This window comes from Leptosomus discolor, chromosome 1 (genome assembly GCF_034619465.1).
Source record: "Leptosomus discolor isolate bLepDis1 chromosome 1, bLepDis1.hap2, whole genome shotgun sequence".
In the NCBI taxonomy this organism is placed as follows: domain Eukaryota; kingdom Metazoa; phylum Chordata; class Aves; order Leptosomiformes; family Leptosomidae; genus Leptosomus; species Leptosomus discolor.
Window position 1 is genome coordinate 117639273 of NC_141391.1, and position 14177 is coordinate 117653449.

The window sequence follows — 14177 nt, forward strand, 5'->3', positions numbered from 1 at the left end:
TTCAGTACAGTAACATCACATCACTTTTTACAATTAAAAGAAAAAAGTCATCCTCCACTGAAGCAGTTTTTAAAAGGTAAATTTAAAGCAAAAGGTTTAGCTGGCCTGTGTCAAATAGTCTTAAGATAAATACTACAGGAAATAACTACTGCTCTATCTTTACAAGTTCTTTAAATGCAATGAAGCCGTAATTACATCTCTTGATCCCCCCCGAAAGGCAAGTAGGAGCTATGGAAACAGCTGTGTTAGTAGGTGTGGTCTGGTCCCACAACACAAATCTTCCAAACATCAGCCTAATAACCCCCATTATTGGCAACAACTTTAAAGATATGTACAGTTTAATAGCTAAAGCTTGCGGTTACATGATTCAGGAGGGAAGGGAGAAAGGACTGACCAAGTCCAGACATACTCCCTCCATGCGCCAGCCGAAGTAGGTTGTTGCACTGAGAAAACACACAGTGTTTGTTCTGGATGAGCAAGGCTTGCCCTCCTCCCCTCCCCAAAGCAGGTGGGCATCGCTCACTCCTGCCCTTCCCTTCGGTGACTCCCGCTTAGCGGGGGGGCAAAGGCTGCATTTGCAGAGCATCATACGTGTCCTTGGTCGCTGCACTGAGTCCCTGAAAAAGAGAAAAACAGGTGAGGTACGAGCGTGAGTGCTTTTAGCTGCCCTCGCCGACTGGTCAGGAACAGGGTGGCAGGGGCTCCACAGCACAACTCTAAATTTAGTTTTGTTTTCCTACAGAGATTTTTACTCATGGCTGATCCATTGGTCTTTGTTTGGTGTCAATAGCTACCGCTTACCCGAAGGCAAGATGCATCCTGAATGACTGAGATTAGCGTATGACTACAGCAACTCATCCTAACCAGTTATGCAGATCTTTAGAGGACATTTTATTCGCATATTATTGACTATTAGGAGCTAACTGATGCTAGCATGAACTTTGTCTGCAAACTAAATGAATAGACATTAAATCATGAACTTTGTGCTCTGCACTGCTCCTTTTTAATTTGGAAAGGAAGTGAGATGCAACTGTGGGTAAGCTGGCAGCGGGGCTTCAGACAGCTGTGAACCCCGGGGCAGGATCCCCTCACACCCCTCCCTGCGAGGCAGCAGCCCTTCTCCTGCCAGCCTGCTCTGGCGGTGGTCTGTCAGCTGTAAAGTGTGAGCGACAGGTCCCTGCTGCGGCTGTGGACCCGACTGTCCCAGGAGCAGGGCAGCAGGAGGGGTGGCAGGGGTGCGGGGCAGCCCAGGAGGCTGCCAGGGCAGACCTAACTGGGGCTTCCAAGAGTGAGGATTTATTAAGACACGTGGTGCCTGCTTGTAAAACTTCTGGCTACCCTTTGCTCCTCTGCTATGGGTATTTAGTGGCACACTGAGCACACTGATAAGGTAGCACTTCTTATCAGCTACCTGTGACTATCTCAGCAGAGCAGGTTTTGAAGAAAGGTGCCATTAGCTACAAATACACCACATTACAGGACAACTCCCTGGCACGTGCTGCATCAGAAGAACTTTTTAATATATATTTTATTTTTGCCATTTTGAAATGTCAATGGCGATGTACGGGCTTCTACAGAAAGTAAAATGCCTTTTGGAACAATTACGCGTGGCAGCCCAAATCAGGCCTTATCGATGGACTCCTTTGCCCTCCGTTACGTGCCCGCAATGCTGAAACCCCCCCAGCGCGCCAAGGGACTGGAGGTGCTGGCCAGTTTGTGCTCCTTACGTCACAGCGAGATGGGCTGAACCACTGAGGCTTTGAGTTAGGCCAGCTGTTTGGCAGCCTGAAGGTTCCATTTAAGCAATGAACAATTTGGAGAGAGGACTGCACGCGTCATCTGCCGCAGTCAAATGTGGATCTCTAGGTTGCAAGACTGTGGAAATGGTTCCTACCAGAGCAGCTAAACACGTGTTCCAGCCAGCTGTAGTTAGAACGTGCAGCCGCTTTATCAAAGTACCTGCAGCGTGGTCTTTGCCCTGAACCCGGTATCTGCCCCCAGGAAGGTGCTTTGAAAGCTCTGCTTCGTCACGCATCACCACCAGCGCAGTTAGATACGTAACTGCAGCCTACGACTAAAATGTTGTAACATGAAGATAGATGAGGGGAGCAGCTGCTGGATGCATTGCCTACCTGGTAGAGGCCTTCGTTCCCTTTGCCTCGCCGCCTCTGCTGTTTTGGGAAAGAAAAACAAGCACAGATTAACGGGTGCTTTCCCGGTTATGCAAAAGGAAAGAAACCCCTGACCTCCCCCATGCTGTACGGAGGGTCAGCAGCTGTGCTTGGCCTGGGCACCCTCTGTGCAGGAGGGAAAGCACCTGCTAAGTCTGCACCAGCCCAGGCATGCTACAAGGGCTGTGAAGGAGAAAACAGCAAGGCCTGGAAAGAAAAGGAAATTATTTTGGTTTGCTGACATATTTTCCTGTCATAGTGTTATGATGCTGCTATTTCTTTCATTTACTGTATGTATAGAGATTCAGCAGCCTTCCTGTAGACACTGATTGTTTTATGAGCTGAAGGCACACCTGGAAGAAATGGGTCTGTATTTTTTGAGTTGCCACATGTCAGCTGGTGTCCAAGGGACTCTGCTCTCCATTGGACAGATATGGATAAGTAAGTAAATTCTCCAGCACACGTTTTGTAAGGTCTCTAGATGTTCAAAGGAACTGCAGATAAGGCTGCCTGAGGACAAAGTCACGCCAGACTGAGTAAAACAGGTGCTGGGACTGTCATGGTACAAGTAGAGCACACATACAAGGTCACTCAGACCAGCCAGGTACAAAGAAAAACTTTCCCCTTGAACTCGCTTGCTGCTGCATTCCCAGGGGTACGGGGAGCTGCCAGGCAAAGCAGCCAAGTTGTGCACCAGAGTGCAACTCCTGGGTGAGAACCAGGGACAGCAGAGCCCCTGGATGGAGCCTGGCACAACGAGCCCATGGCTTCTCCTAACTGCCCCACCGCAGCAGTGATACAGCACTGACTGTGTCACAAATATGCGGCAAAGAGTTTAAATTACAATTAAAATTCCAGCAGCCTGTTAAATGATCACACATCTAGAATGAAGCAAGGGGTTGGGGTCCCTGTCCCTCCAGTGACAGAAGCATTCATAAAAACATGGTGCAACTTTATAAACCCGTAGCTCGTAAACTGAGCTTGACTATGGCAGAGGGGTATTAGAATAAAAAAGGGGAGGGGATTAAATGTGGGTGTTACTTCAGCATTTCTCAACACTGCACCTCGTTTTGAAATGCCCCTTTTTTTCACATTTCAGAGGGAAATGAAAGATTGTATGTAAGACACTTTGACATAAAATTGAACCTGTGTAGGTCACAGCAATTTTTCATTTTGCCACAAACAGTGTCTCCAGATGGCTTGTTTTCACATAAGCTTCCCTCCCCCAGCAGTCTGTGCACAGAGCTAAACCTATCCCTTTGCTGCTGGCCTGAGACAGAACTGATGTGTTCCTTAAACATCTGAGAGTGGAGGTGGAGGAAGGAGAATGTTTCCCCCATCGCTTGTCTGAAGATAGGCACAAGGAGGAGCTTGCAAAGGCTTACTTGTGCCTATAAAGCAGACCAGCCCATAGAGGGGAAACCGTGAGCCTCCAGCTCTGAATTGCTTTGGAGGAACGTGCTTGACTAGTGTGAGTTGCTGGGCCACAGACATGGCAGTGCTTGAAACCAGACGTTTCCTTCAGCTACTTCTCACCCATCTCATACCCTCTGCCTCCTCAGCTGGGGCAGCCGTCAGAATTTTTCTGTCCAAATGTTGAAGTGTTTTCCCCTGGCATGATTTCACCCGCCCAGGGGCATGGCTGGTGTCGGGGCTGTGTTGCTAATGCTGATGGGACAAAGACGACTGTCTGACCTCACCTTGCTCTATGGCTACTATAACGCTACAGCTACGCCTCAGTCTTACAGTGGCACCGAGCACCCCGGTTACTACAGGAAATAGGTCACTGCTCTCAGCTGTGCCTGCAGGTGCTGTGCAACGCGGGGCCTGCCTTGCGCAAGGCAGCTACGTGCAGCCGGGGCTACTGCTCTGTAAGGAAGTGGCAATGAAGAATTTTTCATCCCAGGCTTTTACCAGGAAGGAAAGTAGGACTCACCTCTCCCTTCATTCCAATTTCACTGTATGCCTCGCCCATCTTGTCCTTCTGCAGTGCCTGCAAGCAGAGCCGGGGGAGAGAGTCAGTGTGTTACTAGAGGAGTCAAGCCAACCCATGGGGGACTGCACTCCAAGCCTGTGCTTCTGGGGCTGCCTTGCCTCCAAAGCTTCAATATATTCCAGAGAAGAAGGGACAGTGGTAGGACTTGACCAACACGCATTTAAGTAGATGCTCTACATGAGCAAATCTGCATAGCATATCAATACCACCTCGTCTCCAAAAACACTGAAACAAATGTAACTCTACCCTCAACCAAGCCATTTATCTCAACTGGCACCAGATACTGCAATCAAAGCTCTCCAAAGAAAAGCTTTAAGCAGCATTTGTTCAGGAGACAAACCTGAACATGCAGCTCAGGCCCAGAGGAAGGGGAAGTCTAACACTGCAGAGTGAATGTTAAAAAAGAGGAGCTCTTCCTTCCTCCATCTGGGGAAGCAGTTCCCATATGCTTACAGCCAGCTGAGAGTTCAATTCAATAACAGTGAAGACCAGTCTGGAGAACAAGCTCATTTCTCAGCAAGCAGCCAACATCCAGCAAGACACCAGTTAAGACATGAGCTTCAGCTTTCACGTAGCTACCCTTTGGAGCACAGACCATCACATTTAGCCAGAGTGAAATCAATTAAATCAAGAGGCTCCTAAACAGCCACTCGTAGATGCACTGGCATCTGGCCTTTGTCAGAGAGCAGTCAGAGGGGCTGGAGAACAAGCACACAAAATACTGCAGCATTGGTCACATAGGACCAATGGTTGATGATTCACTAATGGCTAACATAAAGGGATCAGCAGGTATCTTGATCCAAATTCTTTTCCCCATCTGCCAATGTATTTCTCCTACCATGGAGAAGGGAGCAGAAATTTTCTAGCAAAAAAGCTGGGGTGGGGGGGTGGTGGTGTGTGGAAGGGAAGAGAAGCCTTTGAAAGCAGCTGTTAAGTTTGAACCAAAGCTGAAATTGGGTAGGGGGGAAAAGTCTCCTATGAAACTCCTATTTCCAGCCCTCCCTGCCTCTCCTCTCCCTCCAGCACTCTCTACTCACAGTGTAGATGGTGTCCTGAGGGTTCTTTCTTCTCTGCTGTAAAACAAAACAAGAAAGTTGCCCCCGTGTTGCACTACCAGCATCCCCCACCACCTCGTACGCGCCCGTGCATTTGCTCTGAGGCACAGCTACAGCTCTATGGACGTGCCATACCCATTATGGCCCATCTTGCCTCCACTCATAAGGCTCTGTTAAGACAACTTGTACTCTGGAAAATTAATCTAATTTTAGTCATTGATAAGACTTAGCTCGCCTCTGCCCAGTCCCTACAGCTGTCACCTGCAGGCAAGCCCTATGCGCCGATGCAGAAGGTTACCCCTCCCTTTTCTTTTGAAACTCTGCAGCAGAAACACTTGTTTTGGTAAAGCACTTTGGCGCTTGTTTGGCGGCATCATGTGTGGCAAGCTCTCGTGAAACACCCACTCCTGCCTTGCCTGCTCCACATCCGCCCCAAGGCGGGGTGTCACTTCCTATTCTGGGTGGCTGCAAGCTCTCGGCGAAGCGATGGGGGGACACGAGGGTCAGAGAGCGAAGAGGAGGGGGGGAGGTTTACTCTTGTCCCCACCATGCTGCCATCCGCCTGAGTTGCTACATGGATTTTTGTCGTTCCCTCTCCAGGAAGGTGCTTGTGCTTTGCAAACGCGTGATGATGGCCTGCCTGTCTAAACAGCAGTTAGGCACGAGAAAGAAGGGACCCGATTAAGAGCAAAAAGGAACGTGTGTGGGAGAAAGTTACCTGGTGTCTCCCGCCCAGCTCAGGGTCTGCACCTCGCTTTGCCCCCAGAACATCGTATTCATCTCTGTGTCCACGAGACAGTTTCTGAAACAAGAAAGCAAGAAGCAGTGACGGAAATTATGATCGTAAGAAAATAAATCTTGAGTTAACACAGGAAAAGAAAGGGAACCTGGCTTGATGTCCAGTACTGTAACTGAGCTAGGAATCATTTTTACCCCTTAATGCAACTGTCAACAAAAATGTCTACAACTAAGCCATGGAAATGACAAAGAGTGGCCTGTGCAGCACAAAACTGCAAGCCATTGCATCAAGAACCTTTCTTAAGTAGAAATGAGCTGAAAATGAGAGAGCACATGGGGGAGGAAAGCTGACTTTCATGCTTTCTCTCCCACTGGTGGGTGAAGATCCATGAGCTTGATTTTTCTTGCAGAGCTGCTCGTCTAAATTTGCATCAAGAAGCTACGGAAATTTTATGCGCAGCACATTTCTTAGCTGGGAAAGGTTACCTGGGAAGAGGGCAAGGGAGAGATTTCAGGTCAGAATAACACAGCTGACAGAGTGCTACTGAAAATGTGACAGGCAGCACTCAAACTGAGAAAAATGCATTAGTGTTCATACATTACACAGTTAAACAGTAGAACTCATCACAGGATGTGGCTATGGTCAAAAGCGTGAGAGAAAAAAAATTAAAATCAAAAGACAGCTAGACATCACAAAAATAGCTAGTTTAATTCTGTCATGAATGAGCGATTTAGCTAGGAAGGACAGACAGGATCTTGTCTCTGACCACTTTCCCTGCCTGAAGAGCCACCTGATGCTGGCTACCATTAGGGCTCAGCCGATGAGGTACGCCTCCAGTGTGACCCGGCCCCACAGGCCTCATGCTGCTGGGCAACGGGAAAGCTTGGGACGGAGGCAGCCGGGCTGTGACAACTCAGGCTCCACGCGCTCAGCGATACAAGAGCTACAGCCACCCAAAGTCAGCAACACAGCAGTCCTGGGTGTTTGCCCTTTCTCCAGCCCACATCAAATAACATCGGCAACACGGGTGGCGGCGTGCCTGTTGAGTCGCCCAAGGAATGACGATCAGCAAGCGGTGCAAGCCAGCTGCAGAGGGCTGGGTGAGAAACTGGGGTGTGCACATCGTACGGAACAGTCCGGTGGCTGCACACACACACACTCTCTCAGAGATCTCACAGGCGCAGTGCATGGTGCAGCACACCGAGCACTCTCTCTGGAATGGCCTGGGTTCCTGGTATACCTTCAGCTCAGTGGAGCGAATCAGGACCCTACAGCCCACCTATCTACCTAGCATCCAGCCAGACAAATGACAACAGAAGCTGCCCTTGACAGGTTTTCTTTCTTCCTTACAAGGGCTGTGCTGCCCACTTGGGTATAGCACTTTCATTAGCTGGGTCATCCAAAGTCTTTCTGATCTGCATGCAATTCACTATCTCTAAGTGCCCCAAAAGGTCTGTCTGGGTAGCAGGTTTGAAAACAAACAAACAAAACCCAGTAGTTACTTACATTATAGACATCATCCTGGCCTGGTTGCAGCTGTGGTTCAGAGGCCTGGCTAAGCTGGAAGAGAGACCATACCATGAGCAGAGAGACAGTGGCTCTGTTTTATTCCCTCTCTCCTAGAAGTTACTCTCATCAGAAACAGGGCAAGCCATAAGCAGCCACCCATGGCACTGGTAGGGCTGGAGGCAATACAAGCCACTGCTGCACTGGCACTCTGAGCCGCACACCAGGTTGCTCTCCCTCACTGATTTTGCATTCCTGTTCTGTGCGTATCATAATCCTGTGCTATCAAAAGTAGCTCCATCAGGCTATAAATTCATAATTGCAGCCTGTGTTAAGAAAAGCTGGGCATTTGAGGCCACTACCAACCAAAAGCACCCACTGAGACCCCAGTCCTCCAGCAAAAGTGCTGCCTGCATTGTTCCCGGGTGCCCTCAGCTTCAGAGGGTGCAGGGGATCCCCGTGCCCCTTGGTAACAACACCTGGCTTATGGGGGCTGCGGTGCCACCACAGTAAGTTGACATGAGTGGCAAATAACAGGTAGGTAAAGGATTTCCCTTCTGTAGCTACTCTTTGGCTCAGCCCCTCATAACATTTATGAGCAGTGAATTGCTAAGCCAAACTTTCTAGTAAAAAGGGCCAGGTTTGGGTCAGTAAGAGCAGCTACTTTTTGTTACAGTCTTTTGAAAAAATAGTATCAAACTACATTCTGCATTGCTTTAGCCTTCTTGAGTTATTATCATATGTTAAATTCTTTATTAAATGTAACTTTCTAGCTAGGTTTGTATTTAGGCACAGGATGAACTTGACTTTGTTTTTTAAAATCGTATTTATAGTAATTACAAGTTACCTACTCCAGCCCTTTCCCAGAGAAAGTGTCATTGTCATCCCCGAAGCTTTGGTGGGACCAGTAATTTACCAAGCATCTAACGCACGTTTTTTGCAACAGAGCGTAAATGTTCATGTGTGTTGGCCATGTGCTCCACCAATAAAAGGCTCACAACAGAGACGAGGCTGTGCTGTTGGCAAAAGCCTCCACAAACAGTGCCTTTGGCCAGGAGGCAAGGGGAGCGATATGACACAGCTTGGAAGATTTATAAAAAAGTCCTAGGTTTGGGACAAAGCAAAGACCCCCCCCACCCAGGAAAATGCCCCACCAGCTTTTTGGTGCTTTATGGTGGTGTTTCAGCTGCAACACCTCTGCTGCTTTCAGCTGCGAGACTCCAGCGTAACTGCAGGCACGGCTTTCCCCTGCCTTCTCTCGTGCAGCAGCGTAGGTGCTGCAGCAAAACGCCATGCATGTCACCAGCAAACAGCTGGACACACCAGGAGGACAGTGAGGGCTCCCAGACCTAAAGGCGAGGGACGAGGGACGCTGCCTCTGACCTGGGGCCAGTTCCAGCTCCAGCTTTGCCCCTGCAGGAAGCCCCAGAGGGAGAACCCGCACTAGTGTCTGCCTCCCCAGCACACGCTTAGGACCCGCTCTGGGTGGGGGAGGAAGAGCGGCTGGTGAGCCCACGGTGGCTGCGGCAGCTCCCTGTGCCGGGTTCCCACTTCTCCTTGGATGCCTTGCCGAGCCCTCCTTACCTACCATGCTCCCGCCCCGCACCAGGCAGGACACAGGGCTCCTGCCCTGTGCCCCGGCAGCTCGTCCCTCTAGACAGCCTCAAAAAGACTTCAAGTCCCAGAGCAGCACTTTTATCTGCAGTCGGGATTTACATTGGTAACAAAAGAAGGTTTCTCCTTTGCCATTGCCGAGTTCTGCTCGTTTCCTCCAAACGTCCCTCTCTCCTTCTGGGCTCAGCACTGGCTTTGCAGTCCTGAGAGAAGACCCCACTGCAGAGCCGGCGGGGGCACCAGCAGCAGTGCAGCATCACCCTGTCGGGGCTCCTGTTGGTGATCTCAGCCGCGGCCCAGTGAGAAGCAAGCCGAGATCCCAAGTGGAGCAAGTCTTTGCTTCTGCGGGGAGGCTGAGCCAGATGTAGAGACAGCAGCCAAGACACCTTTTCACCTGCTCAGGCTTGGCTGAAAGCACCACCGCATTGGAGTGCCCTGTGCTGGGGAGAGGCAGACAGCTCCTCCCCCGTGATCAGCAGAGCTCTCAGAGCATGTACATATCTGGAAACGTACATACCTCCATCACATTACGTTACCTCCTGCCGTGGAAGTGCAGTAAAGCCACTAAGTTCAGCCCTAGATGCTGAACAGCTGCTGGATGGTAACAACAGCCCATCAAGTTGTGTCCATCCTGTCCCCCTGACTCCTCTCCTGGGAGTTGCTGTGGTTATATCATTTGTATCATCATAGTCATACTATCAAAGATGTCTGACTCCTTGAGACATTTTAATACACCCTTCACAAGCTTGGCATTTATCCTGAATTTTCTGATATCGCTTCCTCTCTTTCCAATGACAAAGCAGCGGAAAAAAACCCCATCACTGTTGATCAGGCATTTCCCAGCTACAATAGCCAGAATCTCTGACTGCATCCATAACTGTAGCATCAAAACGCTCTTATTATACTCTCTTTCCCTCCATTGATGACCCTTCAGAAAGAACTCCTTTAGGATTGCTCAGGTTGGCACCAGAAAAGGAGGAAAGTGAAAAAAACCTCAAGAAACAACAAAAAAAGAAAACAACCCGCCCAAAAGGTCTTATTCTAAGAGGCATGCTTCCTCTCCACCCCCACTTTCCAGCTCAGCCCAACCTGTTTACACTACCAAAGCCAAACGCATTAGTGTTTGGATAGACTGACCTTTGCTTTCACAAAAAGGGCTGTCACGACGACTGCGTAAATGAAGAGGAATCCATCCAGTAAGTAGCAGAGTCTTGGGTCTGTCAGTCCAAGAACTGGTACAGCATCTGTACAGGAACACCAGATATATCAAGAAACAAGGCCATTTGTATCGCTGTTGCTTGACGGCACAAATGTGGCAGGGGTGCCTAGCGCTCCATGGAAAACTAGCCAGTATGAGGGCAAGCCTGTCCATTTGCAAAAGAGTTGGAAATCTGAATAAGAATCATAGGATTAATTAGGTCGGAAGGGACCACTGAAGGTTCAAGCCTGTCTCTTAACAAGGTCAGTTAAGACAGGCTGTCCAGGACCTCAGCCAGCTGAGTCAGAGTATCTCCAAGGATGGAAATGTTTGCAACTTCCCTCAACCAATACAGGACATTTTACCCTACGTTTCCCACCCCACAGAGTCCAGGCTCTTCTCCCTGCAGCTCGCAGGTGTGGGTCAGGGCGAGAGCACAGGATATGCATGGAGCTAACCAAGGATGGCTAACACTGTGGTTACTGCAAGAAAACCACTGGGAAAACCCAGCAGCACCTCCTGCAGTGATTCATTACTGAGCCTGGTGGGGATTCCTTCATCAACTAAAACTTGTGTGTGGACAAAATTTTAGGGAAGGGCTTCTCAGGACAGAATTTTGTGTCAAATGTAAAGAAAGATCGACAGCACCGTAGTCAGCTGGAGATCCAGGCTGAAATGGCTACTCTGTTCAGAAGAGAAATCTGAAGGTGCATCTCCCGTATCCCAGGTTGTACATTGTAACCATAAAGCTGCAGTGTCTTCACTGTAAGGGTTCTCTTGAGCTCCCAGTTTGGGGATGTTGGAGACAATTAATCATGAGAAGGGAATTATGGGCAGGAGAGAGACACTTTTAACCCCAGATGTCAGGACACGTCCATGAGATACCAGTGAGACACCCTGATGTGCTTCTGGTTTGAGAGGAAGGTTTTAAACCTGAATTCCCTGCACAGGAACCTCAACCAGCTGCTCTTGATAGATGGATTGTCCCCAGAAGATTTTAATTTTTGTTTGTGTTTAAAAAAGTGTTAAAACTTTTGTGAGGGAGAAAAATCTACTACTACGCTAATTGAGAGCTCAATAAAATTGTAACTCAGAAGATGCTGATGTTCATTTCCTAGTCAACATTGCATATATTTATACCCTGACTGCATCAAGCAGGACACAGTAATGTTGGGTTTTCAGCAGCTAAAAACTGATGAAACTGCCCCTGTATCAGTTTGTAGACATGTAGTAAGTTCACAAATGTAGCTAAAAAAATCAAAGCAATTCAGGTCAAGAAGCCTAAGTAACTATAGACCCAACATGCAGCTCCAGGTCCATCCCCAAAGTAAAAGCTGTTTTGCACAATTACTAAAAAAAAAAAAAAAAAAAAAAAATCACTTAAAAATCTAAGTTGTGCTTTGTACAAAGAATTGGAGGGACTTCAAAAGAGAAAGACAAGAATGATCAAGAGTCTGTGAAGCCTTTCGATAAAGATGAAAAGAATTGGTATGATTCATCTCCTTCCTTAGGTGAACAAAGTATGGGGAATTCTCATTAACCACAGGTGATGGCAGGTAGTTGAACCACTCAGTGCAACGCTTCAAGGTGCTGAGTTACTGCAGTGCTGAGAGCGGGACCACTCTGTGCCTTAGACTTGGCCCATGGGGCCATGCCGATAATTTCATTGCAAGAGACTTGCAGGTGACATTCAGGCGGCACGCACTCACCGCTGTGATGAAGTCTGCTTTGCAGAAACAACGTTAGTGATGATGGCCTGTCATACTGCTCAGGTGTGCAATTTGTATAAGGCATGACTGAAAAGCTGTGCCTGGATTCTTGGTAATAGAATCGTAAAATCTCAAGTAGATGATGATACAGTCACTGTTCCCAGTGAAAGCCTAAAATAGCCAGAAGAAAACCCAAACATTTCCAAACAGTAGATTTGTTTGCTTGTCTGAACTAGGAGTTTGCATTCATTTTTTTTCAATCGTGTGTTTAGAAACAAATCCATGGAAATAAATTAAGATTAAGATCCTATCTGGTTTTCGTTCTTCCTCTCCTATTTCTATTATTTTAAAAATGAGGTTCAAAGCACTTTATAAACAATAACCTTCATCACATTTTTTTCAGGATTATAAAACCACATATACATGAGGTAACTGGAGACAGAGAGATTAAATTGTTTGCCCGACCTTGTACATTAAACCAACAAACAAGCTAAGATTATTTTCCTAGAGTTTTTCTTCTAAACAGTCACAGGACAATATTTTACACAAACCTTTATTTTATAGACAATACTTTATATTTTGAGTTGGTTCAACACAAAACCAGCTTGAATCACATTAAACCTGGTAGCTAAAATGCAGCATTGGGGAATACAGCTGTGCAGCATCCAGAGGCAATTTGTTTCTAGCAGTAACTCAGCTGCTTTTGTGCAGTTGCAGTGGCCTGCCCCAGAGTACTCTGGCCTCGAGCTGGATGGGCCCAGAAGCAGCTCAGGGTTTTCCAGTGCTGTGCCCAGATCAGACATACAAATTAAGGAAGGTAAGCAGCCCAGCATAGAGCCAGGAAGCCCTGGGGGTATCTGAGATGCTGCTGAAGAAGGCTTTGGGGATCCTGGCCCTGACTCCCCTCCTCCTGTGCTGAAGCAGGGTATGTTCACACGGTCATCTCAAGTCCAGTATTTCTCCAGCACTAATAAACTCCCCAGACCAGGAGGAGTTTGAACAGGAGACGTAGAGGACTACGGAGAAGTCAAGAGTGCCAGGGACTTAGCGGTAGCTCCGTGTCAGTTGTGGTCAACGTTGGCTGACTCTGTGGAGCTGCCCAAGTGCCCACACGGTGCTGGGCAACCTGGCCTCTGGCGCCCCAGGTAATGGATCAAAGCTGTTCAGTGAGGGAAATCCTGCTAGCCATAGTCTGCCTGTGACTGTTAATGGAAAAATATGTATTGAGACAATGACAAACTCCAACATTTAGAAACAAACAAAGAAAATTAGTTAGCTCATGTCTTTTCCTTCCTTAATATGTTTGATTTCTGTATTCTTTAAAAAAAAAAAGGTACAAAGCACTTTCTAAATAATAACCTTTGCAATAGCTTTCCGGATTAGAAAGCGAGAGAGAAAAAGACAAAAGATATAAAGCCAATTGAAACAAAGGTCAAAGAGATATGAAGCGTAATGAACAAGCAGCAGTTAAAACAGTTAGCATCCATTCCTGTGAACAGGATCAGCTCAGGTTTTTAAATTGCTAGAGGAGGAGTTACTGCCTCTTCAGTATTGGCGCAACATGCGCAAACAGAAGGCCAGTCCCTTAGGTGCCACCGAAGTGTACTCTCTGCCCCTCATCAGCCCTTAGCTGTGGTTTGAGGGGCTGAGGCCAAGGTCATACTGCTCCAGTGGATGGGCTGATGGTGGGAGCTGAGCAGAGCCAAGCCTGCCAGGCTTGAGGGAGCAGTCACACTCAGCTGCCTCAGGCAGAGCACAGCACAAATGATAAATATTTCACTGATAATTCCCAAATTTCCCTGTTAACCTTACAGATTACCCACTGCCTACTGCGAGATGCGCAGCACCTTTTCAATATTCATATGCCAGTGTTTTTCCAGTCCAAATTTCAGCAATCCAGTAACACACAGCAGGGTTTTAAAGCAAGATGTCTAAGTACAGGAACGTGGCAGAGCTAATGTCAAGTCACAGGCCGGCAGGGAATACAGTTGCATTGCATTGTAAATGATGTCAAGCTTACTGCTTAAACATGGCTCAGACAAAGAGCATCTCTCTCCCCAGGCATCAAAAAGGAGTTGAGTCACAAGTCGACATCTAGGTACACAAATACACGAGGGTTTAAGGATGAGGTCAAAGTGGTGCTCTTGCTCGGGAGGGAAGCAAGCTCTGAAGGAATAGCAATTAGAAAG

General features: G+C 47.9%; 1 protein-coding gene across 2 annotated transcripts in view; it reads right to left on the reverse strand.

Annotated features, from left to right (window-relative positions):
* Positions 1-316: 316 nt before the first annotated feature.
* The window catches only part of CD247 (CD247 molecule), a 57900-nt gene continuing 44039 nt past the window's right edge, over positions 317-14177 (reverse strand). Inside the window, exons 2-9 of one of the 2 annotated variants that reach the window (XM_009961547.2) lie at positions 10219-10325; positions 7468-7521; positions 5941-6024; positions 5205-5240; positions 4108-4164; positions 2318-2320; positions 2133-2171; positions 317-617 (exon numbers count right to left, since the gene is read on the reverse strand). In XM_009961547.2, the coding sequence (XP_009959849.1) occupies positions 552-617; positions 2133-2171; positions 2318-2320; positions 4108-4164; positions 5205-5240; positions 5941-6024; positions 7468-7521; positions 10219-10325 (446 nt within the window). In that variant the 3' untranslated portion in view covers positions 317-551. The remainder of the gene's footprint in view (positions 618-2132; positions 2172-2317; positions 2321-4107; positions 4165-5204; positions 5241-5940; positions 6025-7467; positions 7522-10218; positions 10326-14177) is intronic. The other variant, XM_086463181.1, reaches the window with a different exon arrangement.